We start from the raw sequence: 25,409 nt of genomic DNA on the forward strand, positions 1-25,409 counted from the left end.
TAAGCACAGGTAGAGAAGAAGCTACTTTACATACTCTTTGCAACTAGAAAATTCCATTATGATGTCTACGCCCGGAAAGTAAGAATTCACACAGATCCTAATATACATAAACCGTTAGTTACAGTGTTTAAGAAATGGATTGCAAAAATATATTCGACTAGGTCACAACGACTTAGACTTAAACTTACAAACTACAACTTATATGTTAATAGCTGATACATTGTCAAGAGGCGATTCACCTCACGAGAAACAAGATGAGATAGACTTGACTCATAGTGTACGTAGCATTTACAAACACATGGCGGGAACTGGAAAACAAATAGAATAAAACAAAGCATTAATAATGACAAAATGATTTAATATTGAATGGAGCCAAAATAGTCATATCAGGTAATTTAAGAGAAGAGGTGTTAAACAGATTACATGGAGATCATTTAGGAATAAGCGAAATGAAAATAAGAACCAATAATGGTTCTTATTTAAAATAAACTGGCCGGGTATAAATAAAGATATTGAAAATACTGGGGCGAAATGTGACGCATGCAGAAATATGCAAATGAGAAAACCAAGAAACATTAATTCTTCACTCTCTTCCTCAGCTATCGTGTAAGAAGATAGTCATAGATATTTTACGCTGGAGAGGGAAAAATTACCTAGCTGTAGCAGATACTTCGCTAAGTGAATTGACATTGAGCGATTAAAGTCTAAAACTATGAATAGTGTAATGAATATATTAAAACCTATATTTGCGATACATAGAATACCAGAAGATTTAATTGCGGACGACATGCCATTCTCGTCATGTGAAATGCAGAATTTTGTGCAAGAATAGAATTAGAATTGTCAGCATGTAGAAACACGCCAATCAAAGAATTAGCCTATAATCTAGCGCAAATGTTAATGAGTCGATGTTAATGATACGAAACATCTGACACCAGGAATGCTTGTTGATATTGATAAAAGACTACAAGAGCGAAGCAAAATTGTAAAACAATATTATAATAAGAGCGCAAACAAGTGTCATTTTTAAGTTTTACCTTTATACGAGAGGAAAATTTGGGAAAAATTGTAAAAATGTGGCAGACTCCAACGTCTTACATGATGGAAGACAAGATAAATAGTCAAGTAAGACAACACACAAAGACTGCTTTACAATCGATGAGTAAAAGGACTAGTGTTTAGAGATAGTATAAGGCGTGTGTGCGTGTGCGTGATAAGCATCTTCTAGTTGCGAGTGATAGTGGAATGTGATTGCGAATATCGAAATATATATTTATCTATCCATTTCATTTAAAGGAAGAACGATCAAAAGAATGTAATAAAACAATAATTACGTTCGGAAAAAGTTTCGCGGGAATACAGTTTTCAGCGTTTAAGTTTTTTTGGTAATCAAGAATTAATAATGTAACATTTAAATCCATGTTGAAGATGAAATCGATCCCGTGTTCCTAGGGAAAGACAGCCCTTAATTATTGCCCTTGTCATGTATATTTACTAACGAGCTTACATAGAACGTAACTTTGGGGAGAAACTTGACTGAAGAGAGAAATGCGAGTTCGGGATTGTTTAAATAGCGAAAAAAAAGAAAGAAAATGTCAAAGAGAAAACAAAGAAGAAAAGAGGATATCCGACTATTAACCTGCATCGATAGATGCTACTTTTCTTGCATCTGACTACAGAATGTAAACACATTGTGAATAAAGCGAAGAAATCTAGTTTAAGAATTATTAAAACTAACATTTTTTCCAGGAATTTGACCTTGAATTTCCATGTCAAGTTGTTTTTACATAGACTTTCTAAATAAATCTCCACCGGATTAAATGTTTAGAATCACACTACTTTCTTTACACCCTCTACATATTACACAAAATGTTTTATTAGCATTACGTATATTGAGATATGATTATCGTGATTACATTAGTAAAATTCGAAATGAACCTAAAAATGGATAACGTACAAAATATTTATTCGAAGCATATGTTTCGCAAAGATTAACAATGTATTTGAACAGTCAGTTGTATTAGTTATACTAGTAAACCACAATATGTTGCGAAGTCGAAGTATACTCATTCTCCACTAATCATAAATTCGCTAATCGTGTGTTTGCAATAAACGTTGTCTTGTAGTTTCTGTATACATCTTCAGATTGGTTTGAAATTTTACTATTATAGTGACGATGGCAGTGTCTCGTCAGAATGCTAACGAAATTTTAAAAAGTTTCATAATATATTCATGCAAATTTTCTGTGATAAATGTTCGAATACTTTCGTAACGCGTTATATAATACATTTATAACTTGAATACATTCTGTATATATATTCAATATATAAAAACAATGATAAACTTAAAAGTAATACTATATAATGTTGCAACAGGCATTCCGGAACCAAACGCTATTATAGTCAGAGCTGAAGAGGTTTTGATTGTTGTTTTGGTCCTCCTCCTTTGGGCCGCGGCGATTGCGTTATTTTTCAATCGATGGGGCAAGATTAGAATGTTGGAGCCGTATCAACCGAAATTTCAACAACACAGACAAAGTTGTACTACGATTGAACAAAATCAACTCCAGGTAATCCACATATTTTACTTGTAGACTATAAGGGAAGAGTATTATAAGTTACAGCTTTTTGTTTTTTATATGACAGCAACATCAAAATTCATTATCTTATTAACCAATTACATATTACCAACATGTAGTTTTATTCAAATTTTGTTGCAACGTACTTGCGACTCTTGGAAATTATCTACGTGAAAAGTATTTTATTTGAAATAAAATAAAAAGCAGTAATTATTATGAACGGTTTCAACCAATTTATTATTTCTATCTTAAAAATGTCATAGAAGAAGCAATTTTGTTTTGTGTAAAATTCCAATAAAACACCTTTAAATAATTCCTTATTTGAGATAATTAAATCATTTAAATAAAGTAATAAATAACTTGACATAAGAGATTGTCGTGGCGTTTCCTCGTATTTTATTTGAACGAATTAACTTCTACTTGATCACAATAAATCCTTATACGTAGAATCTCCTTACACGAGTCGCACATAGTAGCATAATGTTACATTTCACGAAAATGTCCTTTATATTTCGATAGTTTTGCAGCATTTCTATTTTCCCACTTTCTATTTGTACTTCTTCAAATTGTTTAAATATTAAATAACTTGTGTGAGTCGTTGTAATGAAATCTATATTTGCAACGCTGTCCGAAATATGCATATATAAAAGGATCAGAAAATATTTAGAAAAGTATTTAATTAAAAATTGATTCAAGTACATAATTAAAAATAGATAATTATTTCATTTGATAGCCAAGTGATGAAATAATCTAGGGAAAATTACTTCATTTCAAATAAACTAACGCACAATCATTTGAAAATAAGATAATATATCTATTATTCAAATAATCATTGTTCAGATATATTATTTGAATAATACCCAAATTTTATTTTAACTCTCTGGAAAAATACTGATTTCATCCGGGTTTGAGTACTTTTTATTTGAAAAAATGTAACAAATAAAAGGATCAAATTTGTTTGTCAAATATTTCATTTTTTCAAATAGTAGAAGAAGATGAAGGATAACAAATGTTTCTCCTGTTTAATAAATATATTAATGTAAACTTTGGTCAGTAGAATCATTAAGATCGCGTCAGAAATGACTAGGATCAGTAAGAGTCGTATAAACACTCATTGCACTGCATAAATCGTTTTAAAAAGCGCCAAATATCGTAAAGCTGTTACAAACCATTTACGAGTCATGGAAACAATCATAATAGCTTTAACATAAAATTAAAATTACTTAAAAAATTATCAGTCAATCTATTGCATCCATCTTCTCTATTCGAAAATCGCAGAAGCGAATACGATTGGTTAAATCCTTTGACCGAACTCTTACGCATGACTTTACAGTTCCCCTTAAAAGGAATATTACAGTTACCCATTGTAACAGCATCAACAAAAAATAAATTAATTGTAGAAATATAGAATATAGGTACTATGTCATATCTAATCTAAGTCCTCAATATACTATATATATGTAGTTTATTCTCATTGGAAGTAATTAATCAAGCATAAAGAATGGCATAAGATAAAAATGTTGCACGTATTGCGTGTAGAAGTTGCCGTACATGTTTCAGAAATTAAAGAACATCAATTTATTTAATTATACACAATGAGACTTTATTCCGAAGATACTGCTCGGATAACTTAGCATAGTGATATAATTGCTTCAAAATTGATTCAAAAACATTACAAGATCTTTTTTTCTATCCGTTTATTATTCCAATGACGACTCTTTTATCGTTGATATTGTCTTATGTACACTTGCATTCACAAGTGTTATGGCACTTATAGAAAACAAGGTACACTCAAAAAATCATTAGAAATTCATTAGAGCCTCTGTAATTATTATCTTATTTAAAACATTATAATATAAAAAATATATAGCATATTTTGTATTACAATAAAAATCGCATTTCATCAATTATAAATAATACAATTAAATTTTTTTCGTATCTGTCCTCTGTCTTCTTCTTTTCCTCTGTCTATCGCTGATATTGTTGGATCTCTCACTGTACTTGTCCGTCTAACTCATCTAAAACTTCCTCAGTGATATGTAAATCAAAGGACTGTAAAAATCTTAGGCTTTCATGGCTCGGATTGTCACATCTAACACTAACATGCATCAATACGACCTACGGCCTTCGATAGACATAACTGCAATTTCAGCGAAACGTCGAGAATTTTTTCCTCTTGAACACGGCTCATTTCCGGATGTCTAAATGTTCAACGCGTCAATGTTAACCACATTTTCTCAATAACAACACTAATTCCTAATAACAACACTACGCTTCATGGCGTTAAGTGCAAACGATTGTAAACATTAATACACGTGCAATTGTTAATCCATTAGTTTCCTATAACAGTACTCTGAACCGTTATTTTGTATGATTATATAATTTTGACCTATTCATCGGTTCCTTGAGAATCTGGGTCATTTATCATGTTTATTATAGAGTCAGAATTGTCCAATAAACGTCAATAGAATAAGAATTTGAATAAGCGTAAGAAAGCAACCGCTTCCCGTGGCAAAGTGATTTTTGAAGAAACAAAATGTTTTGCTGAAGGAGTATGTCAAAGTTCAGAGTGCTCTGCTTTTAAAGTGCGTTTGGAGCACTTTAGACTTTAGACCAAGCAAGCAAATGCTTCTCCCTATTTCAGTAAAATTTAGCAAAATGAAGGTATGAACAAGCATTCTTTCGCCATTTGACGATTGCTTGTCGAATCTAAAATCGAATGTTCGAATGCTTTAAGAACGCTTAAAGTATACTCTAAAAAGCTTCTAACATTGGAAGGAGTAAGCGAATGATTGCAAACTTTGGTTGCCATGCAAATTTTATTTTCTCTAAAGAAGAAAGAGAAAGAATATCATTTAATGCTTGAAGAAGATATTACATTGTATTTGCTCACTTTTTTTTTTGTCTACGTTATCTAAATCATTCACATTCTTAACAATTTTTTAGTCCATAAAATTTCTTATTTTAATAATTCTACAAAATTTAGCATAGATCGCCATGGATCGCCGATGATCACGGTGGCAGTCAACGTGTAACATAAAGAAAAGATTAACTTTCTGCGTAAATATAATTTAATTCGCTTTATTCTTACTATATCACTAGACTAGGGGCTTTTATGCATTTTTATATTTTTACGAATATAGCTAACGAAATGGAATCTGAATAAAAATTGGTTTCATCTACTAAATATCGCAATAAATACTTTTCTTGAAATATTTTATGTATTTTCGCAGACTGTGTACATTGCGTTGATCTTTACGTCTTCGAATTTCTCATAAATGCGTAAAAATCCACTTATCATTAGCCTCTTTGATTGGTCGCTACAAAATGAAACATTCGATGTCCATAATAACAATGTACCAGCTATGTCGGATTAGGATTAAACGATGAATCCTTTATGAAGCCCTTGTGTGCGTGTTACCATATTGACATTTATGATTAATCAATTAACTTGATACAGTTAATACAGTTTGAATTATATCCGAGATTACGATCTCTTATTCGCTATAGGCAGAAGTAAAGCCAAATCAATCAGTTATATTAAATTATGCAAGCGATTTGGTAATTAGTTGTGCCTAATTGGTGAGATATTTATATTTGTTATATATTTATTAAATATTTATATTATTTCAATATTTATTAAATATCAATTTAAAGCTTGAATGATTGGTGTTTTGTAAATGGGCAAGTAACTAGTAGAAATCATAGCCAGCTACGTATCCAGATTCATATTTATTCAAGCAAAAGATCAGAAATCACATCGAAACACAGGTCAAGTCACAACGTCATTACTTAAACCTCTTTAAATACAACAGGACTTTTTATTACGCAGGAGATACGCTTCGCGTTATATGAATTCCGTGTCATCGAGACTGACGATGAAGAAATTAAAACAAATTCTTTTTCGAAGAAATACAATTAATTCTGTGTATCATACATAATTTAATGCATAACTATGATTTCCGGATTACTTGAGGAACTCGTACATTTACATGTTACGAATGAGGCAAGCTTGCAACATAGCATCGGACGTGAGAATTTGTGGAATTGGTAATTCTTGGGAAAAGGGACGACCTCGTCGGTTTCAATGGCCTTGGATTATGTTATCAAAGTGAACAATTTTTGTGTACACATATGTAAACTTTCTAAGAGTTCAAATGCGGATAAACAAGGGGACTTTCTCTGTTTTACGGACAGCACGACCTCTTTTGTTTCACGGACAGAGCGGCTTTCTTTGTTTTACGGAGAGCCATTTTGAGAGACACGCATTTCCCAAACGGACGGATAGAGATCAACATCAGAGATAGACAAGATCACAGAAGAAAGAGTAATTATTTAAAACATTGAAGATTGACGGGGAAAGATCGGTAGCTCAGGACGTTGAAAATCGATTCTCGATTTTCAGCTAGACATTGCACAGAACTTGCTATTTATTGTTTACTGTTATTAATTGGTTGTTGTTTATTTAATTATTACTGTTATTAATTGTTGTTTACTCCTGTATTTCATTTAAGTATTTTCACAATAAACTCGATTTTCAGAATCGATCCCTGAATTATCCTAGAATTGCACCGTTATACATATATACGTATAACCGCCGCTCGCTCTTACATATTTCTTTTCCAAATTACTTGAAATATGCGTATAAATATATATATGTATATATGAATTTAGGGGTCGGCTACAAACAAGAACAGAACTATCACCTAATACAGTGATTCTAATGAGAAATTTTTAGTAGAAATGAAAAAGCATATATGGTATGCATACAAAATTAACTCGTTTAATTTTGGATATTATCTATACTTTATACTCGTATCTCATTAATTAATTAGCTTCCTCGCTATATTTTCCATAAAATGTAATATAAAATATATGCCGATAAAAAAAGTAAGTCAAAATCTTCGCTCAAATTCAACGAAAATAGGAATTGATATGTTCTCGGTCTTTGGATCTGGCAATGGTATATTTTATCGTATAGATTGTCCTTTAGATTTGTCGTCTTTTTTTTTACGTGTTTCATTTTCAATAGATGCATGCTTCCAGAATATTTTTGTTGCTACTATCGTCGATACAACTACCAAAAGGTGCAAGCGAGAAGTATTACGCAGTAACATAGGGGTGGTGGAAATCACCTCATTCCATTTTATGCTAGAAAAGGCAGGATCATTTTAGACAATCTCGAAAGAATTGAGACATCATATAGCTACATTGAGGTATCATAGGCTACAATGATATAACTGGCCAAAGAGCGATTCCTCGTGAAAAATAAATCGGGAATATTGCAGAGTAAAATTTTTGCACATGTTGCTCTGTTTTCTAAAGAAATCATTTTGCCCTGTACGCGTACAGCGGCTCGCGAAAGTATAGGAACACTTGGCACAAAATTTTTCATGAATATATGATGTGCAATGTACGGAACTTTTTAAAATTTCCTTAGTACTATAATGAAATACGGCTATCCTGACTATAATATTATTTGACTATAATAAAATTTGAGGCCATTCAGTAAATGTATGTGGAAGTGACAAGACGTTTATTGCGAATATACACTCAGTGAAAAATTAATATACAGCATGAATAATAGTCTTAAACATAGAATTAGTGCTAACGACCGTCTCACTACAAATTGTGGCTTATTAATACAGTAAATAATCGGTTATTCGTATAATATTCAATAAATAATATTTTGTAACTTCTATTATATTTTTATGTCTATTTCAAATTTTACTAATCGCAATTATAGTTGTGTTTCGCTGCAGTGTTAATGAGATTCCAAAATGTTTTGCAATATATACAGGGTGGTTGATAACTGGTGGTACAAGCGGAAAGGGGGTGATTCTACGCGAAAAAAGAAGTGGAAAATATAGAATAAAAATTTTTCGTTTGAGGCTTTGTTTTCGAGAAAATCGACTTTGAATTTTCGCTCGGTACGTTATAACGGATCTCACTGTAGATCGTTGTCTCGATGGAACAATTAAAAAAAAAATTTTTTTTAATTTTTTATTCTATATTTTCGACTTCTTTTTTCGCGTAGAATCACCTCCTTTCCGCTTGTACCACCAGTTACCTACCATCCTATATATATATAAATAAAATAATAATGTATATTGTTAATTAATATAATACATCTATTTAACTATAAAAGTTACAAAATATTTAGTAGAAGTATATATTTTAGAAAGAGAATAAAAATACTTAAACAGAAAGTTCAGTAGGTCCATCTTCAACACTTGTATGCTTAAAGTGACTATTCATACTATATTTTAATTTTTTACTTTTTATATATATATCTTCAGATTTTTGTTAATATAGTTATTGCAATTACATTCGTTATGGTGCTAGTGAGGTTTCAAAATGTTCTATGTAACACGTACAATACATGCACATAAATGTTTCCTACGAAATATATGCGAATACTTTTGCAAGTTCCTGTATATCATTTGCAAGTTTCAATTACACGACCCTTGTTTCTGATTGTGCCTGTACTCAGAAACATAGCCAATTATTACTTCTTGCCATTATTACTATCATACGTCCTGTTGATCTATACCATTAGGCTCTTTTCATAAATAAAAGCATAAGATTATTACGTTTTAATATTAATTTTAATAATATAAGAAATATGGATCATGATGCATGCACAGTTGCGTTGTTCCAACTAAATTGTTAAATTGTACTAAGTCGTCGCAGCTTATTATTTGCATTTTCTAATTTTTCCAAAAGGGAAACGATATTCCTCGATATTCCTGTCAACTCTAAAATACGCCCTTGATTTATTATAATCCTGTAAACAGAAGTCCTTCAAGTTGAAACTTAAAGTCAACACACGTATATCGTGTTAGGTTTTCAAAGACATTTTTCTCAAAAGCTTTACTCAACTTCTTCGACTTATTTTTTCCTGAAAAATCACTTCTTCCCGGTAGTATCACGATTGCGGAGACACCTTATATAAGAAGGTCAGTTCCTCGCAGCCTCTGCAATCTCCAATCAGGTGTACGTGGCAGTGGTAGCTTTATCCAATATAACCTCAGATAGAAAAGACTAGTGGGCTATTCCTGAAATTGGCGGCTCCAAGAAACTGGATTCTACAGATTTCGTCAATGACACACGTCGAAGTAACGGAAACCTACGATCGCACCATCGCATTTTCTTTCTTCAGTCTACGCTTTGTTTTTGGTATGTGTTTTCAATCATATGATCGATAACCGCTCTCGAGCATTCGAAAGCTTCAATTAAACAAAGTAAATAATATGTGAATATTACCAATGTGTATAAATTAATGGCGAATTAAATATTAAAAAACAGCAGTTGTACCTCTCTGTTGGAGATCTCTATTTTACGTATATGGGAATTGTAAATACGATTGTGCATAATGTTATTAAATTATGTTGTATTATATTATATTATATTATATTATATTATATTATATAGAATATATACAATGATTAATATATCCGTGTTCTTAATACACAGCTACACGTGTATTAACATATTCGTATTTCATTTCGAGTGATTATTAACGTATGACAAAATTCCCTAATATTTGAGAAAGTATAATAATTTGCAAAACACAACGGTTCACCATAATATTCGAACACTTACTATAGAATTCCTTTATCAATACATTATGTGCATTATACGAAACTTTCTGATATTTCATTAACACTGTAACGATACACGATGATCGTTATTATAATAATAAAATTTGAAACCAATCAGAAAATGTATATTGGAGTTACAAGACTGACATTTGTAAACAGTCACTCACAATAAAATGTTAATACACGGCATGAATATTAGTTTTAAATATTCAATTGATACCAAAGGTCCTCTCACTACTACACATTGTGGCTTATTAATGTAGTGAATAATTGAATAAATATTTGCAGTTTTGCAAATAACTTTGCAATAAATATGTCGGAGATGAAAGGAAAGCCGAAGTCCTTCCTTGGAAATTTTGGGAACATCCTCTAGTACCTTAGCCTAGATTTTATTATAGTTGTAATTGTTTAAGATTTGTAATAAGCGAGATTGGGTTCGAGGTGACAATCGGTCGCTGAACGTAGCCACGGTCACGGGATGGATGTTTTATCTAACGGAGGTCTGGAGTGGTTGTATGTGTTTTCCGAGAAGTGTGGTTGTGGCGGCATGCGGCCTCGAGAGCGGGCCGAGCCACGTGTGATGTTGCCTCGGAGGTGCCGATGCAATGGGACATACATTGTATTTAGTAACCAAAACTCCAGGCAGAAACTGCCTAGCAACGGCGTTTGGAACTCTCTCGATGCTTCCAACGAGTGTGCCTAGCAACGGCGTTTGGAACCTTCTCGATGCTTCCAAACGGGGATAGAAAACAAAATGCAATCGTACAGGGAGAAAAATCTCCACGAGGCTGGCATTCTTGCGATTGCCTTGGAGAGTGATACATCGAGCGTTTTCGAGGATCGCATTTGCGTCTAAGTTAGTTTCGCTTAGTAAGGAGTTATCCCGGTGACCGTGGATTCGTTTGAACTCAAACATTGCTAATAGTATTATTTAATTTAATTATTCGTAGATCGTATTATTTATTAGGCTTAGTGTTTGTTAGACTTATTATTAGTGGTACTTATTATTTGTTAAGCTTAGTGATAGACCTGTATATACGTGTAAATAAAATCTCGGCTTTGTGAAACGATGGCTAGTCCACATGAAGAGTCGTCGCGCGCCCACAATTCGAATCCTGATCCGACAAATATTTTGCAAATTCTATATTTATTTTCAGATTCGTTTCAAATTTTACCGATATAGTGACGATAGTCGTGTACTGTTACAGTGCTAATGAAATTTCAAAATGTTTTGTATAGTATATATTGTTTTGGTAAGCCACTGTATGATGCAAATGTTGAATTTGAAACACAAATGGTTAAACCAGAATTACGCTTTGATTTCGATCTGTATAAGTGGCGAAAGGCAAAATAGATATCCAGCAATTTCAGAACTTGCTAAAAAGTATCTAACTATACTAGCAACCTAAGTTATGATAAAAACGAATCATTTACGCCTGCTAGAAGGTGTAAATACACTAGTCTTCTTCGTAGCAAAACAGATTACTTGATTAGTCTTTTTTTAACCGAAATGATATATTTTTTACTATTATCTACAACCTTATATACATCATATAAATATTCGTTTCTTATACATTGCTACTTGCGTAAATGTATTTAAATATACGGGTATTTCGTTGTGCAGTAATAATCACACGAAATACATAAAATATAAATATGTTAGGAATTACTCGGATTAAAACATGGATTTATTGATTATGGGTGTATTCTTAATACACGATCAAAACCATAGCTTCAATTTTCTATGTTTCCTATAGAGCTACTAATTTATACATCTAAAGTAGTGTCTATTGATAATGTCACGGTGGCCGTGGGAATGCAGCGAAAGGATAATTATATCTCGCATACCTTAGCCATCAAAACAGTAACTAAGCAGTAACGGAATTCCTATGTGACCGGCATCCAGCGATAACCCCTCCACAGGAACCAAACCCTTGATATAAAAATACCTCCCAAGTCAGTACTCGACATTCTATTCTGTTCTGTTATAACATTCTGTATCGTTACTCTGTCAGTTTCTAATAAATTTTGTAATAACGATCATAATGGAAATACGAATTTCTCACCTTATGTGCGGAACGTGAAATTACTCCGAATCGACGTGACAATAACATAGTAATAATATATTTTTCTCCTTTGTACGTATATTCCTACGTACATTTAAACTATTATAATCTACTATTTTTAAATATGACTTATGACTTGTAAATACTATACTAAAAATCAAATATCAAATAATAAATATCGTGCTAACATTAATATCCAAAGTCTGCTATAGTTGTGTAACCAGTTAACACAAATATTCTATTTTTTTGTCAGTCGGCTTTTCCTGACGGTGGGCTTGCGTCAAAGCCGGCTTGCAGTAATCGCGTCAACGTTATCGTGCGTAATAGTCCTTTTAAAACTAGCATGCTTCATGATTTCTACACGTTCATATTTTCAGAAGCATAACTAGACCAAACAAATGTTAAATACAGATCATTTTAACCTCTAAACATTGTAACATATCGTCAAAAACTGAGTTTAAAGTTTATGAAGTTTGCGTAGTTACAACTTAAAAGATTTGAATATTTGTCGCTTTGCGAGTGATTTTCATCATTATCATGAATTTCTCTTCTTTATACGGATGACATATATGATTATTTAATTATATCCTTGTTTTAAATAGAGTTAGAACAGTCAAGAATATATATATATTTTACTTCCAATATTTTGCATATATATATTAGGTACACTTTGTATTCTTTATACATTTAGAATTTGTAGAAACATATCTATAATAGAGTGTATATACCGTGTATAATCGCTGGAATAGTAGTACTTAGCAAAGAAATGTTTAAGACGTAAAGATTTCTTGCACCATCCACATTTAATTGTAGCTTCACCACCGCACATATTATATCTTGGTTCTGTTTTGACAGGATAATAATAGCGGTATAAATAATATAACAATAATATAAAATGACATGGTACAAGAAGGAAATCCTACAGGATTTTCAATGCACCTGATCTTTTGTTTACGTATCCACTTTCATATCACGAGTACTCGATGGAATCTTGGAACCTAGTATGAAAACTGTTTATGAACAAGGGATTGTAATTCTCCTAGCGCACGATGAACCAGACCGGAAAATTATGGGACATTTTCGTATAACTTTCAAACCATGCAAGATATTGAAATAAAATTTCATTTAAAAAGTGTTGAAAAATAATCCGCATTAAATTGAATACGATGTAAATAGTATATTTTATGTTTGACAATCCTTTTTTTAATTTATTGGATTGAACAGCTTTAAATAAATTTGAAAACCTCCTTATTTCACATAGTATCTATTCTTTTTAGTCAATTTAAACGCGTTAAAACAAATAAAAAATATTGGATAATACTACAAATTGTGGCAGTTTTCAATCGAAATGTATTGCCTAATTGAAGAATAAGACTAAAATTGTAAATAAAATATATATCATAATATATTAATTTATTCTATGTATATTATGCATATACATAATAGAATAATAATAATATATAATAGTAATACATGATAATATAATGTTGTAGTATCGTGGACGAGGGGCCTGGGGTGTCGTGCGAATTATAAACAAGCGGTTACTGAGCATATGCATGATGGGGCTTAAACAAAGGATATGAGGCTAAGACAAAAGACAAAGGGTTGCTAAGAGACATAAATGAATTAACGGCAGTATGAGTTGAGAAGCTAGAGAGTGCGGATTGCGTTGTCGAAATAGTGTTGTTAGCGTTGTTGAGAGAGAGTTGAATCTGTGTTGACAAGGGTTGTTAATTAATTATAATACGTTGTTACGATTAGTTCATGCTAAATAACCATTGTTTTCTGTTTAATCCATTTATTATTAATAAACTAATTTTTATATTTACGATACTACAATATATAATCATCTGAAGAAATATACATAGTATATGGGGCTGATGAATCGTGAAATTCCATTTTATTCATGTATGAGTTCTATAGCTTCAGCATCTAGTATTTTATGATTCTTTGTTGGAATACAACAATATTAATCGCATATAGATGAGGTGATTGATCGAACGGATTCTTTCCTTCGTTGCTCAGCGATATCCCCACTAGCGTGCGTTCGTTAGATGTACCGCGGCGGCTGGCGCGTGCATGCTCTTCCGAGAATTCGGCGGAAGAAGCGTAAGAATATGGATGGAACATCGGGCACGTCGGTGTCACGCTTTGACGGCGTAGCGCTTTGTATCGCGAAGCTACTGGAATGTTCCGTGGCACGTGCCGCCACACAGATATCTACACAGGTCACACTCATTACTGCATAGAGAGTGGGGTTCAAAACCTTTTTAAGGGCCATGGGTCACTAAGTTAGTCAGTCTGAGAATAACTAGCCAACTGTCAACATTCCACAACGCTCACTCATATTTCCTGTAATTTTTGTTTAATAAATATCACATAATATTGTTTCAACACAAACATTGTGTCTTCCACAGATTATTAATCTTAATTTCGAGATTAAATTCTAACATTCTTGTTATATGATTTTATTCTTAATGCTGACATATATGGATCAGAAGCTAAAAATGGTGTATAAAATGTATCTTTATTAGCAGCGATCCTTGAAACTTTTTTGCGGTTCTTATTCCTACAGTTCTTGAAATCTTTATGTCTCGCTGCTTGCGCCTCTTCTGAAAATTAGCCGATAGAAAGTAAAGCATGTTGTATTATATCTGTCCCATGTATAAGAATGAGGATAACTGAATTAGGATCACTGAAATCTAATTCCAACCATTTCTCAGTACGCTTAAAGAGCAACGACTCTGTATACTGAGATTGAACCCACCACTGCTTCAACTTGCAAGCAAATTTTTCCAAACTTGTTCTTAACAATTCAAAACTTTCAGATAAAATATCCATCTTTCTTTTTTTCACGTATTTTGTTCCACTTTTCGCAATATCGAAGAATCTTACATTTTTACTGTCAAGTATAGTTTACTTTACCGTATTCTTGCAATGACCACTTCAAAAATCGAGAAGCAAAACGGTTCCATTGCGAACCCAGTATTGGAGAAATAAATTTCTCACAGCCACGTTTTCAGTCTTTTTAGTACAATTTTTTAAGGTAATTGGTAATTTTATACAGAATTTTATACAGAAGTTTATACAAAATTTTATACAGAACTGTACTACACGCACTGGAAAAACTACGAATAATAACTCGGATAGTAAAATGTAGGGTAGTTCTTGAGTTTAAATAAGCATTTTCTTTTTGTTGAATACCATTTTTTTTAGAAAACTCACTCAAAGTTAGAAAATATCATAATAAATAACTAAATAAATTTTAATACCGCACAAGTTTATAAGCATTACGAACCTTCTTACAAAAAAATGTTGACAAAAAAAAATTTTTTTTATGTTAGAAATGTGAACGTAATGAAGATTTGTATATAGACAATTCTCACGAGAAATGTCAACAAGATTAATAATGAATTAAAGAAAATGTACAAATAAGCTGAGTTTATCGATGTATTGATTGATGGATTTGTGCCGTCTTAGAATTTCATCATTTCCCACAATTTAAAGACACTTTAATCTTTAAACAAAACAGCTTGAAGATACAATAGAGCTTGCCATATCCGAATCTTCATTCTCCGTTATCTAAACGAATGGTAAAAAATGTTTTCTTCTGTTACAAGTACTCCTGTTTAGACGATATATTACTGATAATGTAAATAGTTTTGTCTATAGAAATTAGAGAGAAATAATATTTTAAGAGCCGTTTCAATAAAGCGGCGAGTGAAAGGCGAATCAGACGAATGCATTGATAAAATTTCAAGTTGGCTGTAAGGTGACGGATACCAACTGTAACCCTGAGGGTATCAGGGTATTATTATATATTATAATATAATATTATTATATATATAGGAAATAAGAATTAGTGTACCAGTAGGTTTGGTAACGGTAGGTTTATTTCAATATCGTTCACGCCAACACAAAATCAAGCACGATGCTCCGTCAGTCTATATACACGCAGTCATCATTCGTCACTAACTCCTCTCATCACAACGACTCTCTTTCACGCCGACCACACTCTTTGATAACGCTGACAACACTCCGATCACGCTGGAAACACTAAAGCCCGACAACGCCGGCAACACCAAAGCTCCTCAACTCACTAACGGCTAGCTTTTATACCCTGGCTCCGGCATACCATGATCAAATAGGCCATAAATTACTAATTAGTCAGGGTTTTCTCCCGATACTACATATATTATTAGTAGACTGTAGATTTTTATGCATTTATGAAAAATGTCTGCACCTAGTATGCGAGAATATATAAAATATTCAATGTGTAATACTCCTTACAATATTTGATAAGTGAGACAAATGTCTTTTAATTATATTAATAAAAACATGAATTTGTATAAATATTCACAATCTAATTATTATTTAGCGAAAACAGAAAATCAGAATGACGATGTACCTGTTCACGATGAAAATTTATATAGTTTACTAGCCAAAAAATATGAATTCCTCAGATATTAAAACAAGCTGACAATTTTCTTGATCTGAAAGTACCAGGAAAGCGATTGTTCTATTATCCGAAAGTCTCATTATTCAAAAATTGTTTTCTTTCTACTGATTCGGATGTGGGAGGTTTTACTCTATTTTATATAAATAATTCACAGTGAACACAATTCACAACTAAAAATACAGTTTCTTTTCTCAAAGCAATATTATTTTAAATACTGAACAAGGTTTTTTACGGGCTATCTTTAACTTGGACTTGATGTATCCGAGTTGCGATAGAGCAAGAACATCCGTCTTTTTTTTCAATCGATATGGTGGAATGTAAATTATTGATATCTAGTTTCAACGGAAGGTTCGTTCGACACGTCCGAAGAAATTTCCATATTATACGCCCTATTCGTGCTCCGTGAAGCTTGTATGGTATATTACTCCTATGGGCAAGTAGCATCAACTGAGTTACGTAGCATACATCCTCTTCTCAGTTGAATAGTACGTTCAAATGATATCGTAGCGTAGATGATGCTTCAGATTTGTCAGCGCTGGTTTTTCACTTTTTGCAGCAGGAATATCTTATGAGATGCCCCAGATACTATCAATTCGTATGAAAGCATATTATGCTTTCTTATGATACTCTATGTTATACTTGTGTAATAAGGTACGCTATAATTTTGGTTACAGTAGAATCTCCAGTATCCGATTTAATAGGGAAACATGATCGTTGAGGGAATTTCTGGACAGTAGGATTTCTCGTATAATTAATATTCTATGTATCATATAAGGACAATTACAAAGAATACTGTAATATAATACAAACGTACTTTTTGTTTTAATTATTTAGGGATTTTATATCTTTTTTATTGCTAAATTAAGTACATCTGCAGCTGGGGTATAGTGTTCGGATTGCAAAATGTTCGGCTGGAATGACTCTTTGTAGGGGTTTTGAGGTGGCTGAAGCCGAAAACGAAGGTCGTTTTTCACGAAAATAAGACATACAAAATTTCGATCAACCTGTTGACGTGTGACCTCCTCGTGGGTTCTTACGTTATCTTTTTTAAAATTTCGTTCTCCTAACTTACGGTATGGCTCACTTTGAATGCATTTGAATCGTGAGTATTGGATTAGTTTTGGGGTATTTTTTATCTTCCGTGACCGCACAGAAAGTAGAAAACGGTAAGCGAAAAAATTGGCATTTGGCGCATTGATATTGTCTGTGCCACTACGTGCTTTAACCGCATACCGCTTACCTCTCTGTACGATCACGTTCCTACGCAGATTTCTACAATTAAGATCTTTGTCGAGCAAATGTTCATACAGCTGAATTTTCAAAAGCGTTTATTTCCGCGAAAAAAATAACTCTTATTTTTAATCTAAGATACACCCGGAATACTATACTTTATCCAAATTTGTTGACACATTGAGCTGCGTTGAACTGTATTCTGTTTGACATCAAACCGCCTAAGTCATCTTTCTAATGTCATAAACGCTTCATATATAAGATACATAAATAAGAAGACATCGTTACTTTCACTCTAATCTTTCTTTCAGCATGAGAACTTAAAATATCGATAACGATATTCATTAAAGTTTCAAAACTTTATGTCACGTAATATGAATATAATATCACACGTAGATAATATTATCCCTTTATTGCTGATTTATGGAAATCACTACTATACATCAGAACCTGGATATTTATCTTACAATTTCATTAAAGTTTTTCTACTTCTCGAAACACCTGAATAATTTTCAATTAAATGTTTCTGTGTTTTAATGTTATTAATCGTACATCTTCAAACGTTGCAAGTTTTTCCATTTTTGCAAACACTTTCACACTTCTTTCTTAGCTTTTCAAGTGTCTTTTATTTTTTTCGATATTTACAAGGTCATTCAAAGTAAACTAGAATGGAAAATAAATTGATTTTAGATGCTAAAATAAGCTGACCTGTGCAATTATAAGGTTCTTATAGGGATGGAATACTCTCTCAACACCGATTTATTTATAATGAAATGAAAATCAATTAAAATTAAGAACAATTCTTTCAAGGAGGACCGAACATCTCATCCTGTACAGTCCACATACGTACAACGTATCTACACTATAGATAGGCGATATTTATTTCTTGGCGGTCCGCTAGATTTCTAGACTGTCCATTAACTTCAAAGTTACATTATGAAAAAGGTAAAAATTGAATTGAACTCAAACTAAAATTTGATAGTGAACAACTGCAGTAAAAAAATGAGTTACTTTTGAGTTCGTTTAATCAAAACTCGAATAAACACTTGGAAAGCTGCAATTTTATTTACACAAAACATGAAAAATATTCAGAGATAAAAAGGTATGCAAAAATAAAAAATCCATAAAACGCACAATCATTAAACGTTAATGTCATTGGTTAATAGAACGAGAAACATGAACCGTGAAACGGTATTCTTGAAGACAGTAACGATTACATATTATTGTGCAAGAATAATGTCTGTAGACAATATACGACTTTTCAGTAAAGTTGTACATGACCTACGATCGACTACTTTTGCTTGATTATGCTCATAGAATATACCGACAAAATCTTGCTACAAAATCTTGGTACACGCTCTATACATATTGGTAGTTGGTAATTATTTTCACCAGCACGCACCACACCAAGTTTGATGATCTTGAAATATGTTATCAAGGTCGTCATTCTGAACAACTTATCCCTATACTTATAATCTAACCTAAACTTGATTCATTGATGAGAGAGATAACCATTTTTAATATTGCATAAATAAAAACAGAAAAGTAATGGGTTATGCGTAGCGTGAAATAATTTTCGATGAATTTATTGATATATAGAATAGGACACTTTATTTTCATCATCAAAGTAATGCGTACGAAGCATATACACGATCCACCATACGCAACCTAGTGATTACCACACACGGTCTCGGTTTTTGAATTATATACAGAAATATGTTTGTTGGTATATATAAGCAATAATAAATTGTAATAATCGAATTTATGATAAAATCGAGTGAAATAAAAATGAAATGACGCTAGCTAGATATTAAACTAACCCAACCTATAACCCTATAACCCAAATATAAATCTATATTTTTTTATTTATATTAGAGATGATTAGCATCAATGAGTTAAGTTTAGGTTGTTCTATATAAAAATGGGACCATAGCGTAGTGGAGAGTAAATTTAATCGAAGCTTTCTGTGAATATCTCGGAAATTGAAGTTGAACGGTGTTAACATGTACAAGGAAATGTTTTCCAGAATGATGACCTTGACAACATATTTCAAGGTTTCCCAAAATCTCAGCAAACGCAAAATACACAAATACGTTCGATCGAGCAAAATTTCTCTGGTCCGATCGTTAATTAAAGCGATTCGTAAATCATTGGTTCGTTTGTTCACAGAATCGGCGCACGTTCTCGAAATGTAACATACCCTGCGGGGATTATCCGGCGGGACACGAATTAAATTACGCTTCGGGTCAAGTACGACCGAGACAAAACAGTGTGTTCATTGGATCTAATACGTCGTTGCTGCCTGGCGCTCAAGGTATGCCACGTCGCACGAAAAGCGCGCTCGATCTTCAATTCTTGATGTTTTCGGAGAACAACTCGTGCAGTGAACAGGATACGTTAAAAAACTTGAAGTCAGCCAACGAGTCCACGAAATTGTTGCAACGCGAACGAAAGACCAGTATATGTCAGTTAGACAGAATCGAAACGTCCAAGCCTGTCTTTCGAGACAGAGGAATGAGTGTCTGTCAATTCGATGCTTCCTCGAAATTGTGGCAACGAGATCGTGGAATGAGTGTCTGCCACTTCGACAGGATGGAGGTACTTGCCAGACCGTTGCAAAGAGACCGTGGCGGAAGAATCTGGCAGTTCGACAGAATGGACGTGTTGGCCAACCCGCTGCAGAGAGATCGCACAGGCAGCGCCTACCATTTTGACAGAATGGACGTTTTGGCTAGGCCAAATTGTTCTTTTGGCAAATCCTTGTCGAGGGAGAGGCGCGTCAGCATGTGTAACTTTCTGGAGAAAGACGAAGAAGCAGCGAAAGGTAGTCAAATGGTACGGCGTTTAAGTAGCAACAACATTGAGAAAATCGTGAAGGAGGAGGCGTCCGTCGAAGAAGCGGAGTGTGAAACGGCGATGCAGCACATATTTCCTAAATGCACACCCAAAGGAAATAAAAATGCTTCCTATCAATTGGACCAACCGTCTTGCAGCAAAACTCCTGACGTTGTGTTCGGATACAAGGCTACTTGCGTGTAGTGTGAGAAGGTTAAACGTATGACTTATCAAGGGAGAATATGTATGCTATACTTGAAATTTATGGAGTTAGTCATCGTTTCAATTTCAAGGTATCGAAGGGTACTTGAATGCATATGACATATATTCAATCACAATATGGTAATAAATAGAAATTCTTATATAAAATCGTATCTAAGTGTGACACTTATACCGACTGTATAATGTTCCAGAAATGAGATTAAAAAGTACTCCTTCCTTTTAAACGTACGACTCATAAAGTTCCGAAAGAACCAAACTCCGTGTACATAATGATTGAAAGGCGTCTGATTCCGAGAATAATTCTACGACAAAAAATATATTTTGTTAATGTTATACTTGGCTCTTTCGGTCATGTTATTCTGTGTGAAGGAATCGTCTGAATAAATTTACACCGTGTAACAAACTAATCACAACAAAATTTGAAAGTGTACACGTTGTCAGCGCCACGAGAATTTTAGAAATGAATAATTTCACATACTTTTCGAGCTGAAAACAACGATTTTCGACATTCAAACACCGAAAGAGTTGAAGCAAACAGTTGTAATAATCTAAGAAAGTAGTAAAAGAAATTTATAAAGGAAGATGCGAACTATTTTTTCAGGAATTGTAATTTTTTAGACGACTGTTGAAAAGATATAAATTTATTAACACGTATTACAATTTTGGTCTTATTATGATATTAGAATTTACCAAGCATTCTGGCAAAAACGGCGTTGAAGAGAACACGAAACAGGGACAATTATCTCTGTTACAAGGTTTGTGCCACCTTGTGATGGGATATAATGTTCGATATATACTTCGAATCCCAAGTTAAATCCACTACCCAACGTCCACTTCATAGGTTTTCAATACTACAATACATATTTAATCATTCATTCATTCTACTTGCCAAATATGTATTCACCAAGGTCTTCGCAAACTGATTTCGAATCTCAGAAAAAACACTTGCAATCAATAGAATTATGAGAGTCAAGAAAGCAGTTCCACTTTACTGAATTTCTATAATAATGCGAGGAAGATTTTACAGAATTGTAGACGATAAACAGGATTCCTATAAGTTTTATTTTAATGTTTTACCGTGTGAATATTTCATTGTGCTTTCATTTCTAAGGTTTTCTAATGTTTGAAGAAGTTTTCCAACATAAAATTAAAACAGAAAATTGTGTATACTAACAAAAATCTTGTTATATTTTCTTCAGACTTGGCACATTTTCTAACATTAGAAAATTATAATTTGATCGAAAATGAACGAAAGGATGTACCAAGGTTAAGGATGATATCCAAACAAACTGTTTTAGTTAATGGAGAATTGTTAGTAAGTTTTAAACTTTCTGTTATTTCTGTTATGAGTATAAAAGCTTACAGTCAATTCCATTTACATTAGCTAGGTATATAAATGAAATCTTTTCTTTTAATGACTACATTACATTTACAACTGGCTCTGTTGAGCCAACCAGCGGATTTGGTAGTGTGGATATTATGTGCGTGTAGATGATGTTCAATAGTGTTTCCACTCCATTTCCTTATTATTCATTCCAGTAACTCATATGGTTTCGTTCTCTTCTGGCTCTTGAAGTTTGTGTCAGGTTTTCAGCTAGTTCGTTAAAACGTATATAGTTTATTATTGTGTGCTGTTGCAAATAAATGAAATCTTAAAAGGAAAATATATTCCAGTTTAACTCCACGTGCCAAGAGAACAGATGTATTTCAGTTTTGCAGACTACGCGCGCCTGTGCAGTATTCGCGGACAATATAAACTGGTTGGCGTAAATACTTGTGAAAATTCATTGCCAATTTAATTGCTATGTATCCATTATCACGATCGCGGATTACGAGAACGCATTAAATGTTCAGAGAAGTCAATGCAATTTTCATGTCAACTGTGTTTTGTGTCCCATAAGAACAGATATTTACATCCTCTATCGTTCCAAAATGCTTTCATAAACGACATTCTGTGTAATTACGATTCGTATCGTCAATATACCCGATCGCAATTTATTCGGTTATCTGTTTTTGTTAAAACGATTATTACTTATTCGCTTAAAATTTACAATTATCGTCGAGATAAATTATTATTCGTTTTAAGTTAACGTCAATTTAAATTAAACGTATAACTCTTCCTAAGTGAGTTGCGAAAATTATGCATATATAAATCAAATGTACTATGAATTTCTATCGGACAATATACAAATTGAAACCTCCGTTATCGAATAACAATGTCAGAAAACACTTCCATGGAAATGCTATCATTTGTCCACGAAGTACTGTATTATTATGAAAATCATAGTACTCGGGAGAAAAGTTAAGCTGTAAAAGGAAGGTTTCCGCCTGCACGTATTGTTAGCTACTCTTTTTTAGATTATATTTTCAAATTTTTTTCAATAAGTATTCTATTAATCCTTTAAGCCTTCGTAACATTCAACGTGTAACCTAATTTCTATTAGGTTGTCCGAGAAGTTTCTTTCGTTTTATAAGGAAATAATAGACGCACAATGTTTTTTATACATAAAAACAGAAATAAAACAGAAATTGCTGATCATCTATTATTATCTTACGAAACGAAGGAAACTTTTCGGACAACCTAATATTTTTGTACTATAATCAGACGTTTGATACACTATAGCATTTCTTGCAATTTTCACTTTTTTATTTGAAACCGTAACCATAGACAACACAGTACAGAAAAAATAATGAGACAAATAATTCAGCCAAATGATGACATCTATCACCCTTTATCAGTATTCTATAAATAGCGTTAGCGTCTGAATCATTCTGTCACTCAATGACTCACTGCGCCAAGTCAACTATATTTCGATTTGAAAATTTCGTTTTACGTAAACTTTACAAATTTGTCGTTCTTTTTAAATTGAAAAACAATAGTTTTTCAACAAATGATAATTATAAAAAAAACTTACATGTACATTGTCGGTCTTAAGTAACATATGAAGAATTTGATCGATTTGTATTAACGATACAAGAATATTATTATTTGTAATACTATCTTTTCGTGGAATCAAGAGATATATATTATATAAAATTTTAATTGTTTATTTAAAACCTTATCAGTAGCATGTTAAAATTAAATGTACGATTCGTTGAAATGTCGATCAGTTTTGAATAGTATTGCTCGAATTAATCAGAATAATCTTTCTGTCAACTTGGAAAAATCTTCTTTACCTTATTTATAACTCAAACAACCTGAGAATAATAAATTGCTAAATAAATAACAAAACTATTGTATGCATAACACTTGACACTTACACATGTCAATATTCTTCTTATGTATTTACCTCTTAAACATAAATTTTATCGTATCATAATATTCCACTATCTTCTGATATACAGGAAATTCATTCTTGAGTTTTCTATTTGTAGTTTCGTAACTAAATTACGTTTCGTCAAGAATATGCAAGCATTCACCTACTTTTGAGTAATGACATACCTAAAATCCATTGTACGTTGAAGATAATATCATTTTCCATCCGTATAAAAGACTGTAACTGATTGTTTTCTCTTATGAACACAGGAAAATTTTATATAGATTGAACAATATATATTGGTAGACATTTCATATTGAAAAAATGAAAATAAAATTGTTTAGTCATTTATTACTTTTGTGTTTCAAATTTTAAGCGAATAAAGCAAAACATCTGTAAAGAAAATTAAATAGGTGCATTAAATACGTTTTCCGTGATTATTGTTATGGGAATTTGTGACGAAAGAAACTCAAGAACTTATCATTCTAACAAGCTCTCCTTGTAAGATTCCTTGTAATTATTTGAAGTTTATTCATTATATGTATAGTTCTGCGACACTTATAAAATTATTTTATTAATTTGAATACATTTGTAACATACGTTTTATATCTTTTTAGAATGAGAAAATTTCAACTAATTCAAAGATAATTGCATATACAGTATTGTAATTTATAAACTATTTATCAATTGTTTAATATAAATAATTATAACATCATTCAGTTTGGATATATTTCAGTTATTGGTCATATGATAGCTAGTGAAAATGCGTATGTTCATACAAATTCATATTTCTATGAACACAATTTAAAAGATAGAATCTAACCAGAGATTTATATCATCTATCAAATATTATAATGAATACTATACTTTGAATATATTATATATTTGTATATATTATGTGCAACGTTCACGGTTTAATTACAGCTTCTTTTTGCAATAAAGATTATATTTCGTAATGATATTTTGTTGAAATTTGATGTTTTGTTCATCAAAAGTCTCAAATATTTATCAGTATACTGCCAATTTTTATGCATTTATATTCAAGGTCTGGAAAATATACAGAACGCACATGACATGCACAAATATATAAAATACCTAAAATAAAATACATACTATGATATTTAGTAACACAATTCTCTAGCCAGGTTTCATTTCTTT

General features: G+C 32.3%; 1 protein-coding gene across 1 annotated transcript; it reads left to right on the forward strand.

Annotated features, from left to right (window-relative positions):
• Positions 1–1,074: 1,074 nt before the first annotated feature.
• On the forward strand, positions 1,075–22,068 carry LOC117214560. Its single transcript, XM_033460750.1, has 3 exons — positions 1,075–1,162; positions 2,376–2,569; positions 20,107–22,068. The coding sequence occupies exons 1-3, from the start codon at positions 1,075–1,077 to the stop codon at positions 20,974–20,976; spliced, it is 1,152 nt and encodes a 383-aa protein (XP_033316641.1). The 3' UTR covers positions 20,977–22,068.
• Positions 22,069–25,409: the final 3,341 nt, after the last annotated feature.

This window comes from Bombus bifarius, unplaced genomic scaffold (assembly GCF_011952205.1).
Source record: "Bombus bifarius isolate JDL3187 unplaced genomic scaffold, Bbif_JDL3187 scf7180000009201, whole genome shotgun sequence".
Taxonomy (NCBI): Eukaryota; Metazoa; Arthropoda; class Insecta; order Hymenoptera; family Apidae; genus Bombus; species Bombus bifarius.